General features: G+C 54.2%; 1 protein-coding gene across 11 annotated transcripts in view; it reads left to right on the top strand.

The window, feature by feature from the left end:
• Positions 1 to 27077, top strand: part of ATG7 (autophagy related 7) — a 221684-nt gene that overhangs the window by 148126 nt on the left and 46481 nt on the right. For 3 of the 11 annotated variants that reach the window (XM_070051103.1, XM_070051100.1, XM_070051101.1), the window contains one exon: positions 11167 to 11299. The exons of 6 other annotated variants lie outside the window; for them this stretch is intronic. In XM_070051103.1, coding sequence (XP_069907204.1) covers positions 11167 to 11250 — 84 coding nt within the window. In that variant the 3' untranslated portion in view covers positions 11251 to 11299. Of the gene's footprint in view, positions 1 to 11166; positions 11300 to 12280 lie in introns of those variants that run through there. 2 more of the 11 variants (XR_011379654.1, XR_011379655.1) reach the window with 1 other exon arrangement.

The raw sequence follows: 27077 nt of genomic DNA, 5'->3' as shown, positions 1-27077 counted from the left end.
CCCTACCTCACCTCTGTATCCAGTCACTGGTAGAATGGCTCAGGACTGGAACCGTGGCTCCTCAAGGTGAAGCAACTGCGCTCCAAGGGGACTGATGAAAACCCTTGTGCCCTGGGCACAGAGTACTAGGCTGTGTGTGGATGGCTACTGGGGTGAAGAAAGGTGGTGCGAGAGGCATCATATGACCCGTGTACCTGTGTATGACCCGTGTACCTGTGTATGACCCGTGTACCTGTGTATCACCCGTGTACCTGTGTATCACCCGTGTACCTGTGTATCACCCATCTACCTGTGTATCACCCGTGTACCTGTGTATCACCCGTCTACCTGTGTATCACCCATGTACCTGTGTATCACCTGTGTACCTGTGTATGACCTGTGTACCTGTGTATCACCTGTCTACCTGTGTATGACCCGTGTACCTGTGTATCACCCGTGTACCTGTGTATCACCCGTCTACCTGTGTATGACCTGTGTACCTGTGTATCACCCGTGTACCTGTGTATCACCCGTCTACCTGTGTATCACCCGTCTACCTGTGTATGACCTGTGTACCTGTGTATCACCCGTGTACCTGTGTGTCACCCGTCTACCTGTGTATGACCTGTGTACCTGTGTATGACCCATCTACTTGTGTATGTCCAGAGGTCTCCATGACCCAGTGCCTGGCACCAGGTCAGTGGTGCTTTCCAGTGCCCGTCAGCTACTGACAGCTGTGTCTGTGTGGCTGGGACATGACACTGGCTGGTGCCTTGTAGTTGTCAGAGTGTGTTGCCTTGCGTTTACTGAGTTAATCATCAGAGCAATTGTTGGCAGGGAAAAACACTTCGTAGTTGTCTAGACCCTGGTTACGAACTGCAGAAACCAAAAGCTTGAATGAGTTTTAGCATAAATGACTCATTCACTGCTTCATGGAACCAGGCCACAGGGTCCTGGCCCTGAGGGCTCCAGGTTGGGAGAGTCAACGTCTAGACCAGGTTTGTCTTCCTGCTCATCTCTGCTGTCTCTCGGGTCCTTTGTCTCTTGCCAGTGGGGTTTTTTCCCCCTTGTAAGAAGAAGCATGGCCTCAGGCGGTTCCAGATTCTCGCTCTTCCTTTAAGAGCTGCTTTTCCAGTGGCTGCAACAGGAAGACCTCAGGAAAGGTGTGTGCTGGGCCAGGCTCTGGTCGCGTGCCTTCTCTGGACTACTCACAGTGAACAGGAAGGGTTGCATTGATTGGCTGGCTTGGGCCATGGTCATGGGGCAGTGATTGACAGCCCCACTGAGCCGTAAGATAGGAGCGAGGCGGGCAGTCCACCAAAGGAGAGACTGGCACCAGTGCTCCTTCCACGTATGTTCCCATTGTGGTTTTGTTTGTTTGTTTGTTTTTTGTTTGTTTGTTTTTGACAGGCAGAGTGGACAGTGGGAGAGAGAGACAGAGAGAAAGGTCTTCCTTTTTGCCGTTGGTTCACCCTCCAATGGCCGCCGCGGCCAGCACGCTGCGGCCAGCGCACCGCGCTGATATGAAGCCAGGAGCCAGGTGCTTATCCTGGTCTCCCATGGGGTGCAGGGCCCAAGCACTTGGGCCATCCTCCACTGCACTCCCGGGCCATAGCAGAGAGCTGGCCTGGAAGAGGGGCAACCGGGACAGAATCCGGCGCCCCGACCGGGACTAGAACCCGGTGTGCCGGCGCCGCAAGGCGGAGGATTAGCCTATTGAGCCACGGCGCCGACTCTTTTTTAAGATGTAATTATTCATTTGAAATTTGGAATTATACAGAAAGAGAAGGAGAGAGAGAGAGAGACAGAGAGAGAGGTCTTCCACCTGCTGGTTCAGTCTCCAATTGGCCACAACTGCCGGAGCTGCGCCAATCCGAAGCCAGGAGCCAGGAACTTCTTCCAGGTCTCCCACATGGGTGCAGGGGCTCAAAGACTTGGACCATCTTCCACTGCTTTCCCAGGCCATAGCAGAGAGCTGGATGGGAAGAGGAGCAGCTGGGACTTGAACCGGCGCCTACATGGGATGCCGGCACTGCAGGCTGGGGCTTTACTCGCTACGCCACAGCGCCAGTTTCCCATCCTGTTTTAATTCTACTCCTGTCTGTTCCTGTCCCCTAAACAGTTCTGTTTCTCTGTGAACAAGGAGTTCAGTGCAAACCATGAAATTCTAGCCTCCAGATTTGTCCCCACGTTTGCCTCACTGTTTCCCAGATGACCCCGTCCTCTCTGCTGACCACAGACTCCGGATGAGAGCTCCCTGTCCCTCAGTCCTACAGCAGACCGGCTGCATGGCTGCCCTCACTCCATTCCCCCAGAGCAAGGAAGAATGGGCTGTGGGACTGAGCGTGGGGCTTCCTGCTCTCTCTAGCACACAGTAGCCTTGCCTCGGGCCACAGGGAGACCACGCTCATGGTATGGGATGCAGCTGTGTGGGGACCGAGCCTGGAGTCAGGGGCTGAGTGGCCTGAGGTCAGCTTGAGGCCACCTGGTTGAGCCTGGATGGGCCTGGTCACCCCCTGCGTACTGCCTTTGGTCTCCTTTGCGTCTAACTCGTGCCCGGCCCTGCTGACCCTGCCGAGCCTGTAATTGGGAACGCGGAGGACGTAGTGCAGGCTCACACAGTGAACACTGTGGGGTATTGTGGGCCCCTGTGGCTTGCTGGGCGGGGAGAAGGAGGGGAGAGCTGGTGGCTGGGGAACAAATTGCAACCAGATGTAGATTGCAGTAAACACCACGCTGCTGTCCTCTGCTCAGAGGTGCCGTGGTTTCTCGAGGCAGCAGAGCGATCAGTAAACTAGAGGCGTTCCAGGCAGAGTGGGCCTCCTGGGGGCTCTGTCCACAGAATGCAAGGCAGAGCCTGGAGCCCTCCCCTACCTGCGATTTTACACCGCAGTAATAGGCTTAGAGTGTAGCACCCAGACCCTGTGGAACCTGGAAGGAGCCTGGGACTGTGGTTCAAAAAGGAGGCGTCACAGGTGGGGTGGAGGTGGGGGTGTCTGCACCCCTTCACGCATATCCAAGAGCCTGCCTTGTGCCGCTTGCCGAGGAGAACCAACTGACCTTCAGACCCCGGGGAGGGCCGGAGGAGCCTTTGCGGGCCGGCAAAGGAAGCGGCCTCTGGGCCAGAAACATGGAGCGGGTGGGACTGAGTGATGCAGGGAAGTGCCAGAGCCTTTCTGCCCAGTCCCTGTTTAAGGGCTCCTGGAAAACTTCCTGGACTGGAATTAGCATGTAAATGAAGAGGGACCAGCACTGTATGGTAGTAGGCTAAGCCTCCCCTGCAGCGCCAGCATCACATATAGGCACCAGTTCCTTTCCCAGCTCTCTGCTATGGCCTGGGAAAGCAGCAGAGGATGGTCCAAGTCCTTGGGCCCCTGCACCCACGGGGGAAGACCTGGAGGGAGCTCCTGGCTTCAGATCGGCTCAGCTTCAGCCACTGCAGCCTTTTGGGGAATGAACCAGCAGATGGAAGACCTCTCTCTCTGCCTCTCCTCTCTATATATAACTCTGACTTCAAATAAATAAATAAGTCTGTAAAGTCTTTAAAATCATCTCTTAAAAAAAAAAGAATATAAAGGGCATGACGCTAGTCCAGGTGAACTCAGCAGCATCAGGGCTGTGCTCCACCCTCAGTTGACCTCTGCCCTGACTTGGGCTCCTTGGGGGGCCTCCCCCACCCCCCTCTCACTGGGTGGGCCATTCCTCCTGGGGCAGTGACATGGAATGCCTGCCTGTGCTCCATAGGCTGTACTGAGCATGCGTGGGGTGAGCTCATTGACTCTTCACAGACGTTGATTTTTCACACGAGGATCACGGCAGAGGCTGGTGGAAGTCACGTGAGGCGCCCAAGGTCAGGTCACTGGTGGGAGCCACTCTGCAGGCCCCGTCTCTAGGCCTTCTGGCACTCGCCCCGGCTTTCTCACTCCTCGCACCTCCGTATTCCAGATAGGCACCCTGGTCGGCCGTTGTGTGCCGTGGTTCCTAGCTCTTCAGGCCAGCAGCCTGTACGGAAGTCTGCAGGGGACTAAGTTCCATGAGCCAAGCCCACAGAGACTGTGTGCCTGGGGAGACTGCAGCTGGGGGGTACACGTTCACTGCATGGAATGACGACTCCTCTTGTACCCCAGAAATCTGCTTTCCAGAGCGCATCTTGCCGACTTCCGGACACTCGAAGGGTCGTTAGCAAGCATGTGCACTTGGAGCTCCCTCTTACAAGCTGTGCCTTGACCCTGGTACCAGCTGTGAACAGTCATCTCCAGCCTCCCAGGGAAAATCCTGTGTCCTGAGGCCACACCTTTCTCCCTGTGCAGGAAGTTGGCAATTCCCGTCCTCCCTGAGGGCCTTTTCACAGATGGCTGCTAAGTTCCAAGCTGTCTCCCTCTGGCCTTGTCCTCCAAGACTCTCCTTGTCCTCCAGACATGCAGAGCCCCAGGCACTGCCCTGTGCTTGAAGCACAGCCATTGAGGAAGAAAACATCTCCCGTCCCTGCCTGGACACCCAGGAAAATACTTTGAACCAAATGGAGTGGAGAAGACAAATTGGCTGCATCTATTTAAGAACAAATCAGGGGCCAGTGCTGTGACATAGTGGGTAAAGCCGCCACCTGCAGTGCTGGCATCCCATTTGTGTGCTGGTTCAAGTCCCAGCTGTTCCACTTCTGATCCAGCTCTCTGCCATGGCCTGGGAAAGCAAAAGATGGCCCAAGTCCTTGGGTCCTGGCACCCATGTAGAAGACCTGGAAGAAACTTCTGGTTCCTGGCTTTGGGTTAGCCCAGCTCTGGCCATTGTGGCCATTTTGGGGGAGTGAACCAGCACGGGAGAGTTCTCTCTCAGCCTCCACCTCTGTCTCTCTGTAACTCTGCTTTTCAAACAAATAATCTTTAAAAAAAAAATCAAGCTTTCTGAATCTACCACCGAGGGCAGGTTGGGTGCAGAGACTCAGTGCAATAGAAGTAGCAGCCCTCATTTCTAGGCCTGATCAGCAGATGAGGTGGAGCAGCAGGTGGCGTGGCCCCAGAGGAGTTCACGCCAAGGAGAGGGTCGGGCTGCTGCCTGCTGAAGCGAGTATAGCTGTTGTGCCCGAGGCAGAACCCTGGGAGTCTGCACTGAGCAGGCATTTGCTGTGGGACCTGAAGGCAGGTGCCAGGCTTCACGCCCATCTGTGATCCCAGCACCTAGCAGAACCGTCCCCCACAGAAAATGCAGCACATATGCTACTTAAGAAGTGACTGAGATCCCCTTTACGTGAAGTGTTCGGGATGGGCACATCCGGAGAAATGTAGCATCCATTACCAGGGATGTGGGATAAATTGGAGTGTCTCCTGGGGGGCCCCAGGTTTCTTGCTGGGGGGATGTGATCTGGAGTTAGAGAGGAGAGGCAGCAACGCTGTGACTGCACTGGGGACCACTGAACTGGACACTGTGATGTGTGCATTAAATAGAAGCAGGGCTGGCATTTTAAACTTGAGCAAGAAGGTGAGACCCCTCAAAAATGCGGGGCAGACCAGAGTGCTCTAAAGGGCACCCCAGCCCTGGGCTCGGCCCTGGTAGGTTGGGGAGCCAGCCTCTGAGGCTCGTGTGCCAGGCATGTAGTAATGCCAGCCGTTCTACAGGGTGAGCCCCTTAGGAGCGAGGGCTCCGGGACTGGGCTTCTTAGGTCTTGCAGAGTGAAATGGAAGAGGTGAGCGTTTTTCTATATAGGAGACAAATGCTGCAGATAATCTTGTAAAGACAAAAGATTCTCTTCAGTGTTTTTAAATGCATGGTAATGTCTGCACGTTGCAAATACTGTTCCACACTGCACCAGCATTGATTGAGCACCTGCTGTGTACCAGGCACCAGGCTGGGCATGGATGGATTCTCACTGGCAAGGATGTAGCAGTCTGATGGGGAACAACGGCACTGACCTGAGCCGGCAGTCAGAACCCACAAAGGGTGTTCGAAACAAGCAGTCCCTTGCCTGTTAGCAAGCAGAGTGTCTGTGGCTCTGTCTGCTGTGTCCAGAGAGAACCACACTCAAATGGGAAGATCTGCCTACAGTGGGAGGAGGCAGTAGGCACTCGCGTGGAGGCCTTGAGCGTCCTCTACATTCTCGGGGGGAAAAGAGAGGGGGTTGATGCCTTCCTGCCACGTGGCCCGAGCACCACACGTCCTTGCAGCGTGGAGAGGGCTGTCGGCGAGCTTCCTCCACGTCTCCTCCCTAGAAGTCAGGAGGTTTCCGGGCGATGCCTGCAGGCCCGAGCCACCCTCACAGATGGTGGTACCAGAAAATGCAGAGCAGAGCTGATGTGTTGCCAGTGCACCTCCCAGACCTGTGTGGCAAGGACGCTTCCCAGTACCTCAGAGCCAACAGCAGCACAGGCTTGGTCCATGTGTGTTGAGAACGGACAGCTAGACCAGGGTGGAGGAGGTGGCAGTTTAAAAGACCCTCAAGGACCACAGCTGTTGGGGCTGATTTTTCTCCTTTCGGTGGCATTCCAAGCTCTTTGTCTGCTCTGTGAGGCGAATTCATTCTGCGCCCTCGTGAGTCATCCTGCCCACAAATAACCTCTCGGAGTAGCCTTTATGAAAATAGACAATTCCCATCGCATCGTGTGAGCTGGCAGCTGGTGTGTGCCTTCCGTGGGTGGGCTGTGCTACGTCTGCCTGCACCCACGCATGTCAGGACTGCTACGGTTGGGGGCCACAGCATGCAGGGGGGACGTCTAGACTCAGAGGCCGAGGCCAGCGTGCGTAGGGGAGGCTGGCGAGCACCTCCACCCAGCTTAGTTCTGTGCCGGTTCTTTGGCTGGGTCTAGGAACTGAACCGGCACAAGACCGATGAATAGGAGAAAGCATGCAGGTCGCGTCAGCCATTGCTGTGCGCAGGGACCCTCACAACAGTCGGGAAAAGGCCCAGGCAGAGGCCTTTGGATGTTTTGACGAAAGACGGTAGAATCAAGAAGGCAGGATGAGAAAGGGGGGTCTAGGCCGGGGCAGCGGATCCCAAGGAGCGCAGCGCGCAGAAGCGAGGAGTTCCTTGAGCTGGTTTGTTTCCGCAGCCCACTGCAGTGCCGCTGCCCAGCCGCCGGCGATGGGACTGTTCGCTCCCACTGGCACAGGGAAGGCATCTCTCTGAGCTGGAGTTAAAGGCTTGCTGGAAGTAGGGGAGGCCGAGCAGGTGGCCCCACTTTGTGGGCTGCCTCTTGGGAGCCTTCTGCAGGCCCGAGGAGAGCACGTTGGGGTGGTGTGTCCTCCAGCCCACTGATGGGCAGCCTGGCTGCTCCTGTGCCACCTTCAAGGCTGCCGGCTCCTGTGGCCGCGGGCCCTCCTCGCAGAGGTCTTGTGAAGATATCTCTGGAAAAAAAGACAGCATCGGAGAAGGTTCCCTGGAGAAACCTCGTGTCCCTTCAGCCGGGAGCTTGCTCCTGCAGCTTTTCTTCTGTGTTACCCCGCTTTACTTCTGAGCAGCGTTGTTGTTAAGGTCGCCCTCGACAGAGACTGCGGTGTGTATAGACGCGTCCGTTTTCCTGCCCAGGAACATGGACTCTGCCTGGTGATGGTCCCCCCGGAGCACCTCCAACACCTGGCTGTCCCTGGCACGCTCCTCCAGTGGGGGCAGCGCCGCCTGTGGGTCAGCACCTGAGGTTGGTCATGGAGGCCCAAGACGAGCACACATCCTGGCTGTGACTGTGGTTCAAACGGTTCTGTGACCCGGTCGTGACCAGGAGTTGTAACCAGCAACTCCTGGGACTAGGACCGGGAGCTGGACCTGGCAGTGTGGGCGGGGCTGGGGCAGCCTCATCGTGCAGCTGAGGAGAGCCAGCTCGAGGGTGGGGAGCACACAGGGGAGAGAGCTGACGGGGAGCAGGTGAGCCCAGCCACACTGCCCGGAAGGCACCGTCCCCTTGACCTTTCTGACCGTGGGAACCGTCCACTTGTTCTCCAGCCCTGAGTTCTGGCTCCCTGCAGGGTGGTGTTTCCCCCTCGCCCGGCGTCCCACAGTGCAGAGGCCGCCCAGGCTGCATTTGCTGAGTCAGTTCTCCTGGAGTTGACCAGGCAGTTAGCACACAGCAGAGGGGAGCAAGGCTGTGTTGCCCAGTGCTGCAGCCACAAGAGGCAATCCAAGTTTAAGTTTGAGTTCATGCAGACAAAGATGGAACTTCCTTCCTGGGAGACTACCCACGTTTCAAGTGCTCAGCAGCCACACGAGCTGTGGCAAGGACAGAGGGTGGCTGCAGAGCCATCTTGGCCAGCCAGGGCCTGATTCAAGCTCAGGACTTCCCTCTGTACCGTGCAGCCCCTGGGTTCATTTTCCCATCAGATTACTCTCCATCCAGGGGGAACCATGTGTGGGGATTCACAGAAATCATTAATTCATTCTTCAGAAGTTGAATGGATCCGTACTTTGCCCAAGACGCACAGTAGAAAGCTGAGTAAGATGAAGCCCCTGCCCTAGACTTCAATCCAGCAGGGACTCGGTCATTTAAAGCGATGATTTCTGTGCTGTGGGAACACGAGGGCAAGAGCCCTGTCTGTGCCGGGGACAGGCAGACGGGTCAGGAAGTGTCCTGTTGCTGGGTGCATGGAGCTTCTGACGGTGCGATTGGAGGGCCACGTGGGGTTTTTGTGTCTGTCCGACTCAGAGCGTGTGTGTGTGTGTGTGTGTGTGTGTGTGTGTGTACGGTGCCACTCTGAGTCAGCCATCTTTCGGAGTGTTCAGGCAGTGACACACCCAGCAAGGGGAGTGCAGCCAGTGTGTCCTGATGAGCCAGTGTCTGAGCAGGTGAGCGGTGAGGAGGACCACACTGTGCAGATGGAGCGTGAGGGCGGGCCATGCCAGCGTTTATCTGAGGCCGTCCAGTGTCCTTAGGGAAGCGTGTTATGTACAAGGATCTGAAAGCGAAGGGAGCAGTGATTGGCATCAGAAATGGCAGAGCTGGGGCTGGGAAACTGAAGTCAAAGTTGTTCTGGAGCTGGCCTCCGGTAGGGTCTGACTGCGACCCGACAAGTGTGTGCGGGGAGATGGGGCCTGAGGAGGGAGGTGAGGACCGGCCTACGTGCGTGGGCTGGCGCTGTTGTCTCGGGAGCAGGTGTGTTCAGACACGAACGTGTGCGCTGCTCCGGCGGTGCAGAAACGGACGAAGGCCCTGTGTCCAGAGGCAGCCTCGCCCTCGTGCTGGTGAAGAACTCCTCACTAAGAGCGGTCAGACCTCGTCCCTTCCCGTGCCCTGTGAGGACGGGCTTCCAGGGTCCCCTTCCGCAGCACACACTCAGGCTGTGTCTCAGCTCCCACGGGGAGGTGAGCAGGCCGAGAGGCAGGCACTGACTCTCTGAGCCGCACCTGCACTCTGCAGTGCTGAGGAGGAGGGTCCTGCTCCATGGCTGGGAGACGGCGGGGAAGCGTTAGCCCGTGTTGAAGCACCTAGAAACAAAGCATGGCAGCTGCAGACACTCGGGAGATCATCTTGCCCGGGGTCCTCCTCTTCAGGATGGGGGTCTCAGTCTGAGGAGCAGCCCCAGATAACTCGGGGAGCCCTGGTTCTGAAGGCTTCTGTTGCTGACGAGAGGCCAGTGCCTCCAAGTGCCGCTGGCGAGCCCCTGCTGCCTCCGTCTGCACGCGGGGTCAGGACCTGCCCTCCCCCTTGTAAGGGCCCAGCTGTAAGAGGGGGGACAGGAGAGGCTCAGCAGGCAAAGCTGATGATGCTCTCAAGTTCTAGAAGCAGAGTAGGCATGACCTGCACCCAGGGCCATGCGGGGAAAGCCGCCAGGGTGGCCAGGAGACAGAGGGTTGGAGCAGGCGGGTTTAGCTCCAGGCCTCTGTTGGGGTTCTCCTTGGAATGTCAAGGTAAAGCAGGTTGGCTAGGCTGACGAAATCAGTGGCTTCCTTTTTTTTTTTTTTAAGATTTATTTTGTTCATTTGAAAGAGTTACAGAGACAGAGACACACAAAGATCTTCCACCTACTAGTTTACTCCCCAAATGGCTCCAAGGGCTGGGCCTGGCCCAAGGTGAAGCCAGGAGTCCTAGGCATTCAGGTCATCTTCTGCTTTCCGAGTCACAGTAGCAGGAGCTAGAGTGGAAACCAAGCAGCTGGAACTGGAGCCAGTGCTCCAGTATGGCACGCCAGCATCGCCATTGGTGGCTCAGCCTGCTACGCCATCATGCTGGCCCGGCCTTGGATTTTAGGGGCTTCTAGGCTACAGGTGTGGTTTCCAGTTGTCTGATGCCTGGCCATGGGGATGGGTAAGGCAGAACAGCACCACCTCCTGGGTGTTTAGGCCAGATAGAAGTGTGGCTCTGGACTGGTGAGTTTGGGTATCCAAGATGGCTGCAGGCTGGGCCTTTGCCGTCTCCAGGAACTGGCTGGCCTCCCCCGCCCTTTGGCAGTCTCTGCCCAACTAGAAAGAGTGGTTTTATTTTTTGTTTTTGTTTTTGTTTTTTTTTTCTAGTTATACCTTAAATAAGGCTGGGTGGGATTTTTCCCCCATTCCATTGCTTTTATTTTTAATTTTTCCCTACAGAAGCTTTTAATTTAAGGAATACAAACTTCATGCATTTCATTAAAACTTTAGGAACATGGTGATTCTTCCCACAGCACCTACTCTCCTACTCCTCTTCCTCCTCCCTCTCCTATTTCCTTTCTTATTTTTTACTAAGATCTATTTTTAATTAACTTTATACATATTTGATTAACTCTATGTTAAGAGTTCAACAAATACTATGAAAAAAACCGTTCCTCAACAGTCAAAACAAGGGTTGTTCCAAGTCATTGCTTCTCAAAGTGTCAGTTTCACATCTATAGATTGCTTTTTTAGGTTCTCCGTTAGTTATCACAGGTCGTGGAGAACATACGGTGTTTGGCCTTTTGGGACTGGCTTGTTTCACTAAGTATGATGTTTTCTAGTTTGATCCATTTTGTTGCAAAGGACCGGATTTTGTGTGTGTGTGGTTTTTTTTTTTAGCACTATATAGTATTTCATGGTGTACATATCCCATAATTTCCTTATCCAGTCCTCAGTTGATGGGCATTTGGGTTGATTGCATGTCTTAGCTATTGTGAATTGAGCTGCAGTAACATGGGGGTACAGGTAACTCTTTCATACGCTGATTTCATTTCTTTTGGGTGAATTCCCAGGAGCGGGATGGCTGGGTCATATGGTAGGTCTGTATTCAGATTTCTGAGGTATCTCCATACTGTCTTCCACAGTGGCTGCACCAGTTTACATTCCTACCAACAGTGGATGAAGGTACCTTTTCCCCCACATCCTTGCCAGCATTTCTTGTTTGTTGATTTTTGTATGAAAGCCATTCTACCGGGGTAAGGTGAAACCTCATTGTGGTTTTGATCTGTATTTCCTGATGGTTAATGATCCTGAACATTTTTTCATGTGTCTGTTAGCCATTTGAATTTCCTCTTTTGAAAAATGCCTGTTTAAGTCCTTTGCCATTTCTTAACTGGGTTGTTTGTTTTGTTGTGGTGGAGTTTCTTGATCTCTTTATATATTCTGGTTATTAACTTTATCAGTTGCATAGTTGGGAGATAATTTCTCCCATTCTGTCAGTTGCCTCTTCACTTTGCTGAGTGTTTCTTTTGCAGTACAGAAGCTTCTCAATTTGACGTAATCCTATTTGTCAGGCTTTGACTGCCTTTGCCTCTGGGGTCTTTGCCAAGAACTCTTTGCTGGTGCTGATGTCTTGCATGGTTTCCCCAATGTTCTCTAATAATTTGATGGTATTGGGTCCTAGATTTAGGTCATTAATCCATTTTGCGTGGATTTTTGTGTAAGGTGTGAGGTAGGGGTCCTGCTTCCTGCTTCTGCATGTGGAGATCCAGTTTTCCCAGCACCATTTGTTGAGGAGACTGTCCTTGCTCCAGGGATTGATTTTAGCTCCTTTGTCAAAGATGAATTGGTTGTAGATGCTTGGGTTGATTCTTGGTGTTTCTATTCTGTTCCATTGGTCTATCCATCTGTTTTTGTACCCGTGCCAGGCTATTTTGATTGTAACTGCCCTGTAGTATGTCTTGACATCTGGTATAGTGTTGCCTCCAGCTTTGTTTTTGTTGTATAAGATTGCTTTAGCTATTCAGGTCTCCTGCATTTCCATGTGAATTTCAGCATCATTTTCCTTCTAGATCTGAAAGAATGTCCTTGGTATTTTGATTGGTATAGCATTGAGTCTGTTAATTGCTTTTGGTTTATATATCCAGGAATCTACCCATTTCCTCCAGGTTGAGAAAGGGCTTTATAGGTGGGCAGACAGCATGATATGCAGAACAGGAGCCCTGGCCCTTGCCTTACTCAGACTCCCCTATTTCCCAGGTCTGCTACATACCTGCTTCCACGGTCATGGGAGGTGGGAACTGCGGCCTCTCTTTCCTGCCCGTGTGGAGTGTTGCATGAAGTCCATGGCTCAGTGCAGAGGTCAGATGCTTTCCACGGCCTCCTGGACTCCAGCCTCATGAAGAAGCCCAAGCCAAGAGTGGGCTTTTCCTTGCCCTGGATGAGACGTCTCTCAGGGCCTCCCAGCCCACTGCTTCTCGTCCTCTCCTGTGCTCACCCTTCGTTCCGTGCACCACTCCTGAGTCGTTCAGGACCCACTGGAAGTGGGCACAGGTGACTGAGGACACCAGAGCAGCGCGTGCAATGGAAGGAAAGTTCATCCGCAGCCGTGGGCCAGCTACAATTTCCACACATCCTCTGGCTTCTCATATTTAACACTGCAGGCCACATGGGGTCTGTTGCTTGTTTCAGGGCTGGCCAGTTGGTCAGGGGGCAAAGCCACAAAGGAGTGTAGAGTAAGGCAGGTGCTGGGGCACAGTGCATTAATCTCCCACCTGCAGGGGCTGGTGCTGTGGCGTAGTAGGCTAAGCCTCTGCCTCTGGCACTAAATCCTCTATAGGCGCAGGGTTGTGTCTTGGCTGCTGCTCTTCCAATCCAGCTTTCTGCTTATGGCCTGGGAAAGCAGTGGAAGATGGGGCCGAAGTGTTTGGGCCCCTGTACCCTTGTGGGAGACCCGGAGGAAGCTCCTGGCTTCAGATCATCCCTGCTCTGGCTGTTGCTGCCATTTGGGGAGTGAACCAGTGGATGGAAGACTCCCTCCCTCCCTCCCTCCCTCTCTCTCTCTCTCTCTGCCTATCCTCTTTCTGTGCAACTCTTTCAAATAAATAAATCAATCTTTAAAAAAAAGAAAGAAGCCTGTAAGGAAGGAGTCCTAGGGAGGGACAGGGAGCCAAGGAGATGCAGGGGCCAGGCCTGCTGTGTGTCACTCAGACAGTCTGCTCCCTCGGGGGAGCTGACCAGAGTCCTCTTCCCAGAGCAGTACTCAGTGGTGACCTAACCACCTTGCACTGCTCCCGCCTCTTAAAGGGCCTCTCACCTGACCACGCCAGGATCAAGCCTGCGGCCCCAGAAACCTCAGCCGTATCCAAACCATTGCACCCCCTTACGTCAAATCCCAGCTCACTGCTAGCATCCTCCGGCAGGTGCAGAATCACCCGAGAATGCGCTCCATTACTGTCTAATGGAAATAACAAGCATGTTGGGTTATATCAGAATTAAATAAAATAATGTAATTAAAGCATTTGCCAAAGTTCCAGGCGTATCATGTGGCAAGCACTTGGTGACTGTCACGCCTGTTATCATCATATCATAACAACAACCACGGAACTCATTGGTCTCCTGTTAATGTGTTTCATGGTTCAGTAAGTTTAGTTGTTTTAATAACTAATAAAAATGATTGTCCATAAAAGAAAGTAATTTTTTATTAGATGACTCCCTGAAAAGCTAAATCATTTTTGTGTATGTGTGTGTGTTTGAAAGGATACCTCAGGAAAGTTCTAGAACTAAGTGGCAACTTGGCTCGCTGAAATGAGCCTGCAGCGCCTCCCTCTCCCCCGGGATGTTTGGCCGGAAACAGAAAGAAGGGGAGCTCACTGGGAAGTCTCGAGCCGGCTGTAATGGCCTCAGTGTGGCAGGGATCATGCCGGCTCTGTTCACGGCTCTGTTCACAGCTCTGCTCTTGGGAGCAGCGTCCGCAAGCTTGGTGCGTTCTCTGCGTCGTCTTCGCAGAGGGCAGTCACATTTAGCTCTGATTATGTTTGGGGCATCTGGATTCTAGTCAGCATGTTGGCTCCGTTGTAGACCCTAAAGTCTGCGGCTTACTCCTAATGTGGAAAATGGAATAATCCCCCAGGCGCAGGCAGCTGAACTCCAACACGCGGCTGCGTTACCCTAGTGAGAAGCTGCCACAGACATCACAAGACTTGTTATACAAGGAAACATGATTACAGTGGATTAGAGGAGCTTGCCAGGGGCATGAAGGATTTATTACTTTTTGAATTCTGGATGAGACATAAATATGTTTTTCCCCTTTTAATTTTGGACCCCATACGGCAAAGGTGAGAAAATTCCTCCGCAGATTCGAGAACGCTTAGTTGCCGAAGATCGGTTGGGTTTTGTGTCCAAGTCACACTGCAAAGGGCATGAATACTTGCCTGGCAGAGACACAAAACAGTCACTCACTTCTGTCGCCGCTGCCAAGTTAGTTACTGCCTCGTCTCCCAGTGGGAGAGAAATGTAGCTCCTTGGGGAGTCTTTTGGAAGGCAGCGTGGTGTAATGGAAAAAGCAGCGCACTCAGGCATGTGGCCCGGATCGCGGCTCCTGCGATTTGCGGCAGGCCGCTTAGCCTCGCTGAGCCGAGACACCGGGACGGGGTCCCCGTCTCAGAGGGTCGTGTGGGGGGCTGAAGCGTGCTAAATGTCGTGTTTGCGGGGTGCGTCTGCGTCAGACTCACAGATCTGAGTTCAGGGACGTCAGTTTTGCGGATGTTCTCAAAGGAGGAGCTTTTGAAGTCATTGTGAGCGCTCAGGGTATTTTCACAGGTGGTTTGTTTTCCCTGGCAGCTGAGACAGCACAGGGTGGGGGTGGGCTTAGCTGTGGCTTCAGACCTGAGCGGAAATGGACCCCCTACCACTGTGAAGCCTGCAGCAACACACCTCGCCTGCTGGCCTCAGTTTATTCATCCTCAAAACGGACGGGAAAGAGAACCTCAACCCGGCTGTACCCACCTCCTCCCGTTTTGTTTTCTGTGTGGCACCTTCTGCGATTTGAGATTACGTGTTTGTGTTTTTGTGTGCTTGTCTGTCCCCCACCCCAGCCCCTTCTCAGACGTAACCTCCAGGAGGACAGAGTCTCCCGAAGGCAGTGACCGGCACGCTGTTGTTGTTTATGCCTTTGACCTTCGACATCTTAAGTGCTGACTTAATACAGACTTAGGAAAAAAAAAAAAAACTCCCCGAGCGTCGTGGCTGTATTTATGTACAGTAGCTGAGCTAGAACCTGGGCGTTTGGAAATACCCGCGTTTTTACAGTTGAGCTTCTGTTTCCCAAAGGTGCTTACTCAGCCTTGGATGGCACTGTGCGACGTGTGACATCAGAAGTCTGACTCAGGCGTTCAGCTGGGAAAGATCTTGACTTTGAGCCCGGCTCGCCCTTTGAGGTACGGCTGGACAGAGCTCAAGAAGGTCTTGGGTTTCAATTTATCTAGGAAGGTATTTAGCAAATTATTTTTAACCATTTGGATGTGGTACAGATCACCCGAGGAATCTGCAGCCTGTGCGTAAGTGGAGGCCGAGAGCAGAGCCGAGTGGCAGAACACGGACCTGCTCCAGCCTTCCCCAGGGCCTGCGTCCTCCCGGCCTGCCCGCCCGGCCAGCCCTGGGCCCCGGCGTCTCCTGGCCGACGTCTCTTACCTAGCCCCTTGGACATCACTCTGATTCCCGGGGTTTCCTCTCCACGTGAAGTTAGGCGCTGGGCACTCGGGACCAGTGCTGGGCTTTGAGGGTCTCGTTCCATAGCTTCCCTGCAGTGTGGTGGCACTCACAACACTGAGCTGTGACACAGAGAACATGAGGAGTGCTTGGCTGTCCTCCCTCATCCTCTCAAGGGGCTTTGGGGACTTGAGGGAGGGGTTCCTGTACACCCAGGGACTGCTTGCGGAAGACTGCACAGCCTTGTGTCATGGGCAGCTCGGGAAGGCTCAGTTTTCTTCACGCTCTCGACAGATAGCATCTCTGGTTTAAAATAGGCTTGGAACCATTACCAAGTGGACGTAATAGACACTGCACGCTTGCCCTGCTGGCCCTCCAGGCCCTGTGTGCGTGGGTTGGCCACAGAAATGCTGAAGCAGTGTGCAGCTGCCCAGTCTTGTTGGGTTTCTGTGTTGTGGCTCTCCCAGCTCTGCTCGAGTTTGCTCATTAGCACAGACAATTAGCCAGGCCTGCGTAGCCAGGTCCTGACTTGTCAGCAGCAGACGGCCTGGTCCAAGCGGGCACTTGGAAGCTCCACAGAGACATCCAGAACCACCCCGCCGGTCATCTGCCTTTTCGTCCCAGATGTGCTGGCACTCCAGGGGCAGGGGTCTACCCTCGGCCTTCGCAGCTCGGGCCGCACTTCACACGGGGGAGCAGCCCGGTCACTGCAGGGTTGTAGAGACCGTGTGTCCGTGTGCCTTACCTCCCCAGGGAAGTGCCAGAATGAGACGGACTGCAGGACCTGGAAGAAGCCACAGCTGGGTGTGGGTGTGGCCCTGTTTCTAGGCGGTGCACGTGGTCTCACGCGAGCACGCATGTGGTGGCTTCTTGCCGACGTTGGCCATGAATTGGTCGTGCTGAATCCTGTCCCTGTCCCGATGTGGTGCGTGTCAGCATTCCCATTCTGCAGATGGAGAAGCTGAGGCCCCATGGAGTTGGTCAGTGATCAGGTGTGAAGACGTGTATGGTGGCGTTACGTGGGGAGCCGAGGGGACCTTCCCACAAGGTCACTGGGACGCAGAGTCTGGCACAGTGCTGTATTGCCCTTGTTCACTCTTTCTCCGTCACGGGGCAGGCAGTCCCGTCCTTGACCAGGATTCTTCCCCGATCAGCTGCACGACATTCGTGTCCGGCACCTTCCCCACTCAGACAGGGCTTTTCTCCGTCCCACTGCCACCACTTCCCACGCCTGGAGCAGGCCACAGCGGGTCTGACCTCAGCTGTGTCCCCTGCAGCTTGGCCTCCCTGGGGTCCACAGGTCTGAGTCTGTCCCTCAGGGACTTCCAAAGGCTCGTTGACCTCACCTGTTTCTGCGGCAGCCACAGACACCTTTTGCCGCCTGCCTCAGCTTGCGTCTCGCGCTGGTCCTCACCACACTGGCCAAGTCCTGCCTGCTGCCCGCCCCTCACACCTGCTCTCCCTGCTGGGCACTTGACCTCTCAGCCTTCAGGACTTGGTCCCTCCTGAAGCCCTGCCGCCTCCTCATCGTGAGCACCTGGAGAAGAAGTTGCCTGCTGTTGTTACATGTCCTTGCACCTGGCAGGACACCTGGACGTGTGGACAGTGCTTGAACGATCAGGGCTGCTGTGGGGAGATGAAGCAGCAGACCCGGGCGCAGCGTGCATATTCAGCAGCTGTGGGTGTGCCCCAGTGTCTTACCTAGCCCAGCTCTGTCTCTTCAGAACGGGGAATTCTGGCAGGTGCTTCGCCAGCTGCCTTCTCGGATAATGCCTTTAGGGTTAGATTCAGCAAGATGTTTGAGTGAACTCCTTGGGCTGGAAGTGGGACACCAGTCCCAACAGAGGTAAACAAACGTGGGAGTGTGTTTGCTCGAGGACCTGAACGGCTCTCGGCCGGATCGCTCGTTGGGTTGTTAGAACGCGTTAGCTGTGCTGTCTCCTTCTCCTAGCTGGCTCTTTGCTGAATTGCATCTCTCTCAAGCAGACTCTTGGCTCGGGAGAGCAGGACAGTAGCTGGTGGCCCCAGGCTCATGTCCCCAGGCTCAGCGGCTACCATGGAGAGAGCCTTGTTCCCAGTGGCACTTGTTGGCACTGCTTCACTGGTCCACTGGGGACCCAGCCGCTGTGTTGGGTTCAGGGGCCCTGCAGCGCTCACTCCCGGCCCGATCTGGAGCACGTTCCCATTTCAAGTGGGAATGGGGTGCTAGAGCCCCTTCCAAGTCATATAACCTGAGAGCGAGGGAGAGATTGTAGAAAAATTGGGGAAGTGGGGTGGTTATCACAGGCCCTGGCCAGCAGAGCGATACCTGTGCACTGGGTTGCCTCCCTCCCCTTGTTGCCGCTGCCTCTCCTGCTCCCCAGAGCTAAATGGTGTGGTGGGTCCGGGCAGGTGGCTGGGCTCTCCCTCTGCACCCCTGCCGCACTCCCGTGTTGGTGTGGGAGCCCCAGGTCCAGATGCGGCTGTTCTCACACAAGTTTTCGGCGAGGATGCATGTTTCTGATGACATCAGTGAGTACTTAAGTTCCCGGTAGTTTTCAAGCTTAAGTCCTGTCCTGAGTTCTCTGACACTGTGTAAATTTAAAGCAAATACCATTCGCAGCGACACGCCTTCCCTCAGCTTGGCCCGTGTGGTCGACCTTGGGTTCCCAAGGTTCGGCAGTCGCTTTGTGACATTCGGCCCCAGCTCCCACCTGTTGCTCTGACCGAGCCATAAAACACGGTGCCGCTGCCCCTGTTTGGGGAGCAGTCATGAACACCGTGGCACGCTTGCCCTTGTTTCTTTCCTTGCAGTCCACAGTTGGGTTTTTCATGCGGCTGTTGGCACACTTGCTTCCCAGTGTGCACTGAGTGTCTGTTTCCTGAAAAGGGCACGGAAGGGCCTTCCCTTTAAACTGGCCCATTTATTTCTCATCCCTTTGCAGCAAGGCTGTCATTGTCACCACTTGAAAGACGCGCAGATGAAGGCTAAGAGGGGAGATGAAATTTAACAAAGGTCTCAGGATAGATGGAGAACCTGGGATTTACTTCCCGGCGTGCTGGGCTAAAGCTTGAAGATTCTGAAGCGTAGGAGCTGGACTTTGTGACCTAAGTCCCGGGGATGAGACTGACACGTGTCACAAGACAAAGGTATTGCCGGTGGCTGTGGGCGATGTTATGTAGTTTATTGTGCTGTTACAGTTCAGAGAACGGTGAATTCTGCCTCCAGGTTCTACTCTGCATCCATGTGAACCTGCCTGGAAATAGGACAGTACTTCAGAAAGTTCACTGAAAAATAGAGCTAAAAAGATAACACACCGTTTCTGCATATGTGTATGTGCACACACACACACACACACACACAAATCATGACTTTTTTCTATATTTTATTATTTGAAAGCCAGAGCATCGGAGAAAGAGAATGAGATAGAGAGACAGATCTTCCATGCACTGGTTCAGTCCCCAAATGGTTACAACTGTCGGGGCTGGGCCCAGCTGAACCCAGGAGCCTGGAATTTAATTTGGGCTCCCACGTCGGGAACAGGGGTGCAAGCACGTGAGCCGCCATCTGCTGTCTTCCCAGGTGCGTTAGCAGGAAGCTGAATGAGAAGCAGAGCTGCTGCGACTCCAACCAGCGCTACAGTATGGGACACAGGCGGCGGCGTAACCTGTTGCGCAATGCACACCTCAGGAACTTACTCTAGAGGTCACCCTGCACGGATGCACTGTCTGCCCCTTCACTGCTTTTGGTTTTTCCTTTGAATTTAGCGTCTGTGTGACCTCAGACTTGGTTTGAACCCAAAACATGTGAGAGCCCTAGATATGTTTGCATGGTTTTGTTAGGTTTTAGGATTTTAGGATTCAAAGAAGGAGCAGAGGCAGCTAGTTAGAGAAGACTTTTAGGGGGTACAGGATGTGGGGACAAAGAGTCGGGGTTGAGCCTGCCCGACAGAGAGCAGAGGGTGTGAAACCTGGCTTCATTCTGTGTGAGCAGCTGGCGGAGTCCCTTCCTAAGCTGCTTGCTGGGGGAAGTGCAGAGCGCCCCATGGACCCTGATACAGTGCGGGGGGTGTCGCACACTCTGACAGTACACTGAGCAGTTTGGAACGTCCGCAGGTGCAGGGCTGTGTGGAAAAATCAACATCCCACTAGCCTTTAGATTAACCATCGTGCCGTTTCATCAAGCCTGGGGGCTCAGGCCCAGTGTTCTCCCAGGGTCAGCGCTCAAGTCCCTCTAAGCACAGGTCCCAGTCAGGAACTGACTGCTGTCATCTGATTTGGCAGGACAGTGGCTGGAGGAAATGTTCATCAGGACAGAGGCCACTTGGCTGAATTCAGGTCAGCAGAGGCTTCAGTGAGTGTGCAGTGGGCCTGGTGGCAGTGGTGCAGCTGGGATGTGGGTGCTGGGGGTCCAGCGGAGTGTCCAGTATCTGTGATGTGCCCTCTCTCCAGGTGTGGGGGTACAGCGGTCAGGGCAGACCAGCCAAGGTCTCTGCTTTCACGAGGCTGACACTGTCGCTGTTTTGGCTAGAGAGGACCTCAGTGAGGACTTACAGGGGGTTGCTGGGGTAGCATGAACTGGGGTGGCAGAGGTGGACAGTTAAAGCAAACTAAAAGTCCATGAGGGTGTCCCTGAGAATGAGGCAGGTGGAATAGCCCAGGGCAGGTGAGATTTCCCCAAAAGACCTCAGAGGAGAGCAGGCTCAGCCAGTTCAAGGAACAAGATAGGGTCATAGCCTGCGTGGCAGCAGCATTGCGAGGTGGGGAGAGTGGTAGGAGAGGAGGTCGGAGAGAGGCAGCAGGAGGGGCAGGCTCTCCTGAGCCATGGGCTTGCATTGCCTTCGGAGCAGGAGGAGGGTGTGCCGTGGGCAGTGGATTGGGGTGTGGACAGGTGGAACCAAGGGCATCTGGGGTGAGTGGTGAGCCAGGTCAGTTACGTTGTTACTGATCTTATCATGTGCCCGGCCGGTGATGGCACCCGTCCACCAAGGACTCACTGTGCACATTCCCTCATCATGGAACCCCTGCAGCTGGGCTTCTCGTTAGCGACCCCTCCCCAGGGTGGCAGTGCCCAGGCCCTAAGCCCTCAGCAGTGAGGAGAGGACACACAGCTGCTTGTGTGGTAGGTGGAGTAGGGGCCGGCCAGGCACGCCAAGGAGGGCTCTGGAGTTTGACAGCGACTTGGGGCGTGGAGGGGAGGATGTGTATTAGGAGCGTGCACCCACAGGCATCCTTCCTGTGTGAGTACCACTGGGGTGAAGGCTACAGAGGACTCGGGGAGCAAACCCCAGCAGGGCACAGGCGAGGAGGTCAGCTGCACCTCCCACCCAGCTCCCTGAAGGAGAGGCTTAATGCTCTTAACCTAGAACGTCAGAAAGATATCTTGTGGTCAGAATCGAATTCCTGCATTTTCTCCTAGGGTGGTTTTAAGCCAAGCTGGCCTGGGATCATCTGTCGCCATCTGTGTCCTCTAGCCCAGGTGGTCGGGTGACACTTTTTCCTAACCTGTTAGTCTGTGTCTATCTCTCTATTCATGTTCCACTCCCAGGACCTGGGTATCTGGGGTGTCTCAACAGCACCAGAGTGGTTTATTTTGTCCTGAACGTTTGCCTTGGGGCAAGGGGCAAATGTGGACGCCCCACCTGCCCCCATGCAGTTTTGTTCTCCACCCATATCCACACACACACACGAAGGATCCTCTGTTTTGCTTCAAACATTTATTTATTTATTTAAAAGAATAACAGAGAGAGAGAGAGATCTTCCATCCACTGGTTCACTCCCCAAATGGCTGCAATAACCGGGGCTGGGCAGGGCTGAAGCCAGGAGCCCGACCTCCATCTTAGTTTTCCACGTGGGTGCAGGGGCCCAAGCATTTGGGTCATCTTCTGCTGCCTTGCCAGGTGCATGTGCGAGAAGCGAGATTGGAAGCAGAGACACGGAGACTGGAACCCGCGCTCCGCTGTGGGATGGCAGCGTCACTCACGGCAGCTTAACCCCTTGCACCACTCCCATAGCTCAGCGCACAGAACTCAGACCGCAGCGCGGAGGTCAGGGCCTGCGCCTCGGCACCCTGGGGCGCCCACCTCGGTGCTCACCTCCGGGGACACTTGGTTCTTCTGCTGTCCCTCCCACTCCGTCCCTGAGGAGGCTTGCTGTGTGGCCAGTAGTTTTCTCCCAGCATTCACTGGGGCAGGAGCTGGAGGCTGCGGTGTTGAGCAGGGGCCAGGCCGCAGATCAGTTCACAGAAAATGGCTGCAGTTCCAGGAATCGCCGTCTTCGTGTGTTAGCCAAACACCCCGTCCGGCGGCGGCGGCCAGAGCCGCCCGTTATTGGAGTTTTCTGTGGCGAGTTTGTTGTTTTTCCGTTTTCCCCTTCGAGGAGAACTACTGTTTCCTGAGCTGAGATCTACCAGCCTGTCCTGGTCGGCCGTGTCTGGATCTGAGTCCCTTCCCGGGCTCCGTGCCCCAGCCTGCAGGGCGTGTTGGGGGGAGGGGGTGACTGCCGGCGCAGGTGGGAGCAATGGAGAACTGTTGGTTTGAGAAATCAAATAAAACCGGTTCCTACTTACTTGATTTTATTTTAGCCGAGTATTCTTGTCCAGAAATGAAAATCAGATGTTTGTCTCTTTTTTTTGTACATTTTTTTCCCAAAGCAAATGGTTACAAACAGTTACTTAATATAATTTACTGAAGCTTTTTCCTGAAAGAACATTTATGTTACTTTCTTTTATGCGTGCAGTAACTTTTGATCAAAACAGGACTCCGCTCCATCGTTTAATGTTGAGCGTCTGGATTAAAGGCTTCTTTTAATCTTAAATACAGATTAGGACTCTCTCTCCCTTTAAGCAAACCGCCATAAACCCTGGCGCCCTTCCAGGCCTCTCCATCGCGGCTCTCTGCTGCAGCCATTAAATGATTGTTAGGCACAATGGGCACTTGATTGTAATTATTGAACTGGCAATCAGTTATGGCAGCAGTTGGGTGGTGTAATTAAAAGGGAACGTGTTTGTACCTGCCAGCATCTTTGAGATCCTGGGCTCTGGCTGAAGGGGGGGAGAGGCGGCACGTAAACACATGGCAGGAGGAAGCGAGCGCGTCCCTCAGGGGGAGCTTTTCGTCTCTCCCCTCCTGCCTCGTTCTTGGCCTCTTTTGTTCCATGCGGTAGATGAACGATGGTGATAATATGAGGGTAAGAATTTGGGGGCTACACACCGTGGAATGAATAGATGCATTCAGCAAGGATTGTCAGGTTTCTCCATGTGCTGAGAAATGCTAAATGGACAGAAGTGTTTTTATATAATTCTTAAAAAAAACACACAAGCATGAGAGTGTTTCCCCTTCTCATGTATAAAGTTCCCCGTGTATTCCCTGACGTATGAATGGGTATGAAATGCCACTGATAGAAGTAGGTGTGAGAGCTCAGCGGCTCTGGTTTGTGCACAGATCAGTGAGGAAGGCAGCAGCGACCGGTGCGATGCCCCGTGAAGGTGGCCCTGCCTCTCAGCGATCTCGGCTGTGACGCGTTTTACGCAGCCTAAGCAGAGAAGCCAGAGTCTTGCTCACAGAGCGGGAATGTCAGCAGCAGTGCACATAGGACAAAAGGAGGAGCTGTGGGAACGTGGGCTTAGGGCTGGGAACTGGGATCCAGTGCCTCCCAGGCTGCCTTTGTCTGTGAGCCTGTGTCAGGTCCAGTCTGAGATGAGGCCGGCAGGCTTGTCCCTGTGTAGGAAGCATGGCCATCAGCAGCGACGTTCTGCTGGCTGAGCAGCAGTGGGAATAGCGCCTGTCCTTGTACCTTGTGTTTATCTGTCTCCCATTGGTCCTACCTGGGTTATAAAGCCCTGGACTTAGTCCTGTTGTCACAGAAATGGCACCATGTTATTGGCCAAGCCTAGATCACATGTCAAACCTGTGGGCCGGACAAGGAAGATGGAGTTCTGGGATCATCACTCCTGTTAGAGACATGAATATGTACACATCAGTGGTACCCCAGTGACTCAGGAATAGCCGATGATAGCTTTTAAGAATGAATATGAAAACCTAAAGTACAACTTAAAAAAAAAATTCCCTGCATGTTTCCCCAAAGCAGCTCTCTGTCTTTTAGAAGTGTCCCACCTTGTACGACAAAGGCGTAAAAGTGCCCACCTGGGTTTCGGATGATGGCCTGCTCTCAGCCAGAGTCACGCTCGAGTCCCCAGCTCCCCTCCACCCTGTGGACGAAGAGCAGGCTCCTGAAGATGAGGCACGACACAGGCCTCAGACGGCTGCCACGTGGCTGTCTCGTCAGGGAGGGGCGCTGCCCCTGGGGGTGCGGGGAGCACAGCTTTCAGCCACTCTGGGCATACCGAGCCACTCAAAATCGTCAGAGTTGACAAAGTCAGTTCCTCTCTTGCTTTGGTTTCGTGTTTGAGTCTGAGTGCAAAGACCAGACAGTCTATAAGACATCAGACTTTTATCATAAAAATCCTTAGAAGGAAAGCATATTAAAAGTGTAAGAAGAAAATGCCCCTCCCCCAAACATGGTGCAGTCTCACAGAGCAGTTATGAATCAGGCCATTTGTTGAGCAAACAAGGAAGACATTTGCAGTGTGCAAGCTCAGGCTTGAATAAAAATAATTCTCAATCCACTCTTACCCCTGTTAATGCACATGTAGTATTTGATGAGCGTGAGGAAGTCTTCATACAACTCAGAAACAATGCAAATGACGAACAAAGGACTGTGCATGGATTGCAAACTGCCCTTCACACCAAGATAAACCCACCTTTTAATTCCGCTTGTGCACAACTCTTTGAAGTGCGCCAGTTTGTGTGTCCAGCTGAACTCTTTAAGCTCTGAGTGACATGAATGAGTAAGAGGATGCTATTACGTGAGCACAGAGCACTGCTGAAAGAGGTGCGTGGCGCTCACACACGTTCTCTCTCATTCTCTCTGTCTCTCTCGCTCGCTCTCGCTCTCTCATCTAGTTTGTGGATGTTGGCTGCAGCTCGAGGAGTTTCTTGGGAATCTGATCTTCTCAATGGCAAGCTGCAGTGCTGCTGCTGCCAGTAGTTGAGTTCATGTGGACTTGACGCCAGCTTTCTTTTCACGTATGTGAATAACAGTTTGGCACACAGCGAGCACAACAGTGACTCCACAGAGAGAGGAGACTGGGGCTTTTCAAATAGGGAAATGGGCAGGTTCAGAACTCATTTTTTTGTAAGGTGAACTGAGCTTAAATTGAATTAAATGTTGCGAGAGATTACCGTATTTGTGTGCATCTCAAGGAAGCAAAGGCCATGGCAATAAAGTATTTTCATTTTATGGAGTTTTTCTTGGAACGGCTGCACACCATATGACAGCAGAGGGCTTAAAACTCAGAGCCTGGTGCCAGCACAAAATCCAAACATCATAAAGTTCCTTCCAAAGCCCAGATGCTTATCGGTCTCCTCTCTCGATGGAGAGAGTCTGTCAACTCGCCGGAGTCCACCAGCTCAGAATCCCCTTCCCGGCCTCGGGTTCGAATATGCAGCCTAGAGTAGGGCAGACTCTCCAAAGAGGAGAGCCAAGCTGCAGCACCACCACTGTCAGACATTGGAGTGAAAGGGAGTCCAGGGCATGGCCCCGTTGCTGTGGTGCCCGTGATTCTGTGGTCAACCAGGTGCCCACATCTCGCCCGCTCCACGTTCCGCCAGAAGAGAACGTGCTGACGGGAAGGTGCCGTTTGCCCAGGCTTCCCAGGCTCCTGCAGTGCTCTGGGCTCCGTTAAAAATCTTCCTAATCCATAGCTTCTTGTTCCCCAACTTCTCGTAAAGGGTGTCAGGGAGCCTGGGCCCCCTCTCCGTCCTGGATGTGTGCATACGCCTTGGACAGCTGTGCTCACCAGCACTTGACTCCCAGACTGCTCAGTGAGCTTCCGGAGGCATTCCTGGGAGAGGGAGGGCCATCTCTGAGTGACAGCCCAGCACGCAGCGGGCTGGGCCTCCTCCTCCTCCCCGCTCCCAGCACCTGCTGCGGCATCTGGTAGAGTGCGAGGTGGCCGGCACACCAGTGCTCAGCGCTGGCGCCGAGAGTGTAAGCGTCCTAGGGGACCCTTCATTCTCCTGCAGTGACTGCCACTAGCGTGTAGTTCTGTGACAAACACCCCCTTCACCTGTCGTATCCATGTAGTAATTGATAGTCTTGTCTGACTATAAATTCTAGTTTTCCTCCCCACACACCTCTTCAGCGGGTGCGCTGTGCACAGTGTTGGACACAGCTGCTCCTGAGGACAGTGTGCTTTGTGGGCAGCTGACCCAGCTGCTGCCCCCCAGAGCACACTGAGCAGCGGCTGGAATTGGGAGTGGAGCCAGGACTCAGACCCAGGCCCTGTGCTGTGAGATGCGGTCCCCACCGGATCTCAGCCCCCGCGCCAAATGCCCACCGCTGCACTGTGCTTCACTGATGGCTAATTGTGCGCTTGCTGTAGCTCACAAGTTCTGCCTGTGTTCCCTGGCGGAATGTGAGTGTACGTGACCTACCGCCAGGACCTGGGCTCGTCCTTTCTTAGAGTCCATCTAGCAGACGTTGAGGTCGTCATTCTAGCGATTTCTCCGATTATCAGGAGTAGCAGAAGATCCTGTTCCAGTTAGAAAGGGTTGTCCTTTGCAACAGACGTGACCACAGAATCTTCACTCCTGAACTGTGTTCCCCTCCCCTGAGTAGGGCCCCAGCCCTCACACCAGTGCCCTGGTGCCAACAATGACGTGTGCTCTGTTGAGCTTGGGGCGCGGGGCTCCAGCTCCTATCTTGAGGTGTGCGAGCAGGCCCCAGGCTCCACTCCATGCCCTGCCCATGCTGGGGTGCGACCGTGGGCCAGTCTTCATGTTGTGGGCTGTGGTGGCCCTGTCGAAAGAGTGGAGTGCCATCTGCCCTGGGCCTCAGTGACAGAGGAGAGGAGTGCAAATGACCACCTGAAACGGCCTCTTCTGGGCTGGGGGCTGAGGGCCGGGAGCCCCCCTGCTGATGCACAGGCCCCCCTTCCCGTCTCCCCGCCCTATGCTCTGTGACTGCTGTGGACTGGCAAGCTCACGAGAGGTGTCCATTGATGCTGTGTGCAAGGAGGAAGGGCCCGCCTCGGAGCCCTTGGCCTGATGCCCGCAGCAGCTGTGGGAACACAGTGGTGCTCATTGTGGCACGCGGCTCGGGGTCTCCCGGCTCAGATGCTCCGCCGCCTCCAGCTCAGAGTCTCTTCCTCCGGGTTTCTTTGACCTCTGGCCCCTCAGTCTAAAGCCCCTTTTCCCCAGCAGAACGGGAGAGCCCACCCAGGCCCGAGGCCCCGCCGGCCTTCCCCGGCACCTGATGGTGGTTGCGTCCAGGGCCCTCACCCTTCCTTCCCAGTCGCTCCGCCCTG

This window comes from Oryctolagus cuniculus, chromosome 10 (genome assembly GCF_964237555.1).
Source record: "Oryctolagus cuniculus chromosome 10, mOryCun1.1, whole genome shotgun sequence".
Taxonomy (NCBI): domain Eukaryota; kingdom Metazoa; phylum Chordata; class Mammalia; order Lagomorpha; family Leporidae; genus Oryctolagus; species Oryctolagus cuniculus.
The sequence above is the reverse complement of the archived record's forward strand: the minus strand, read 5'-3'. Positions and strand labels throughout refer to the sequence as shown.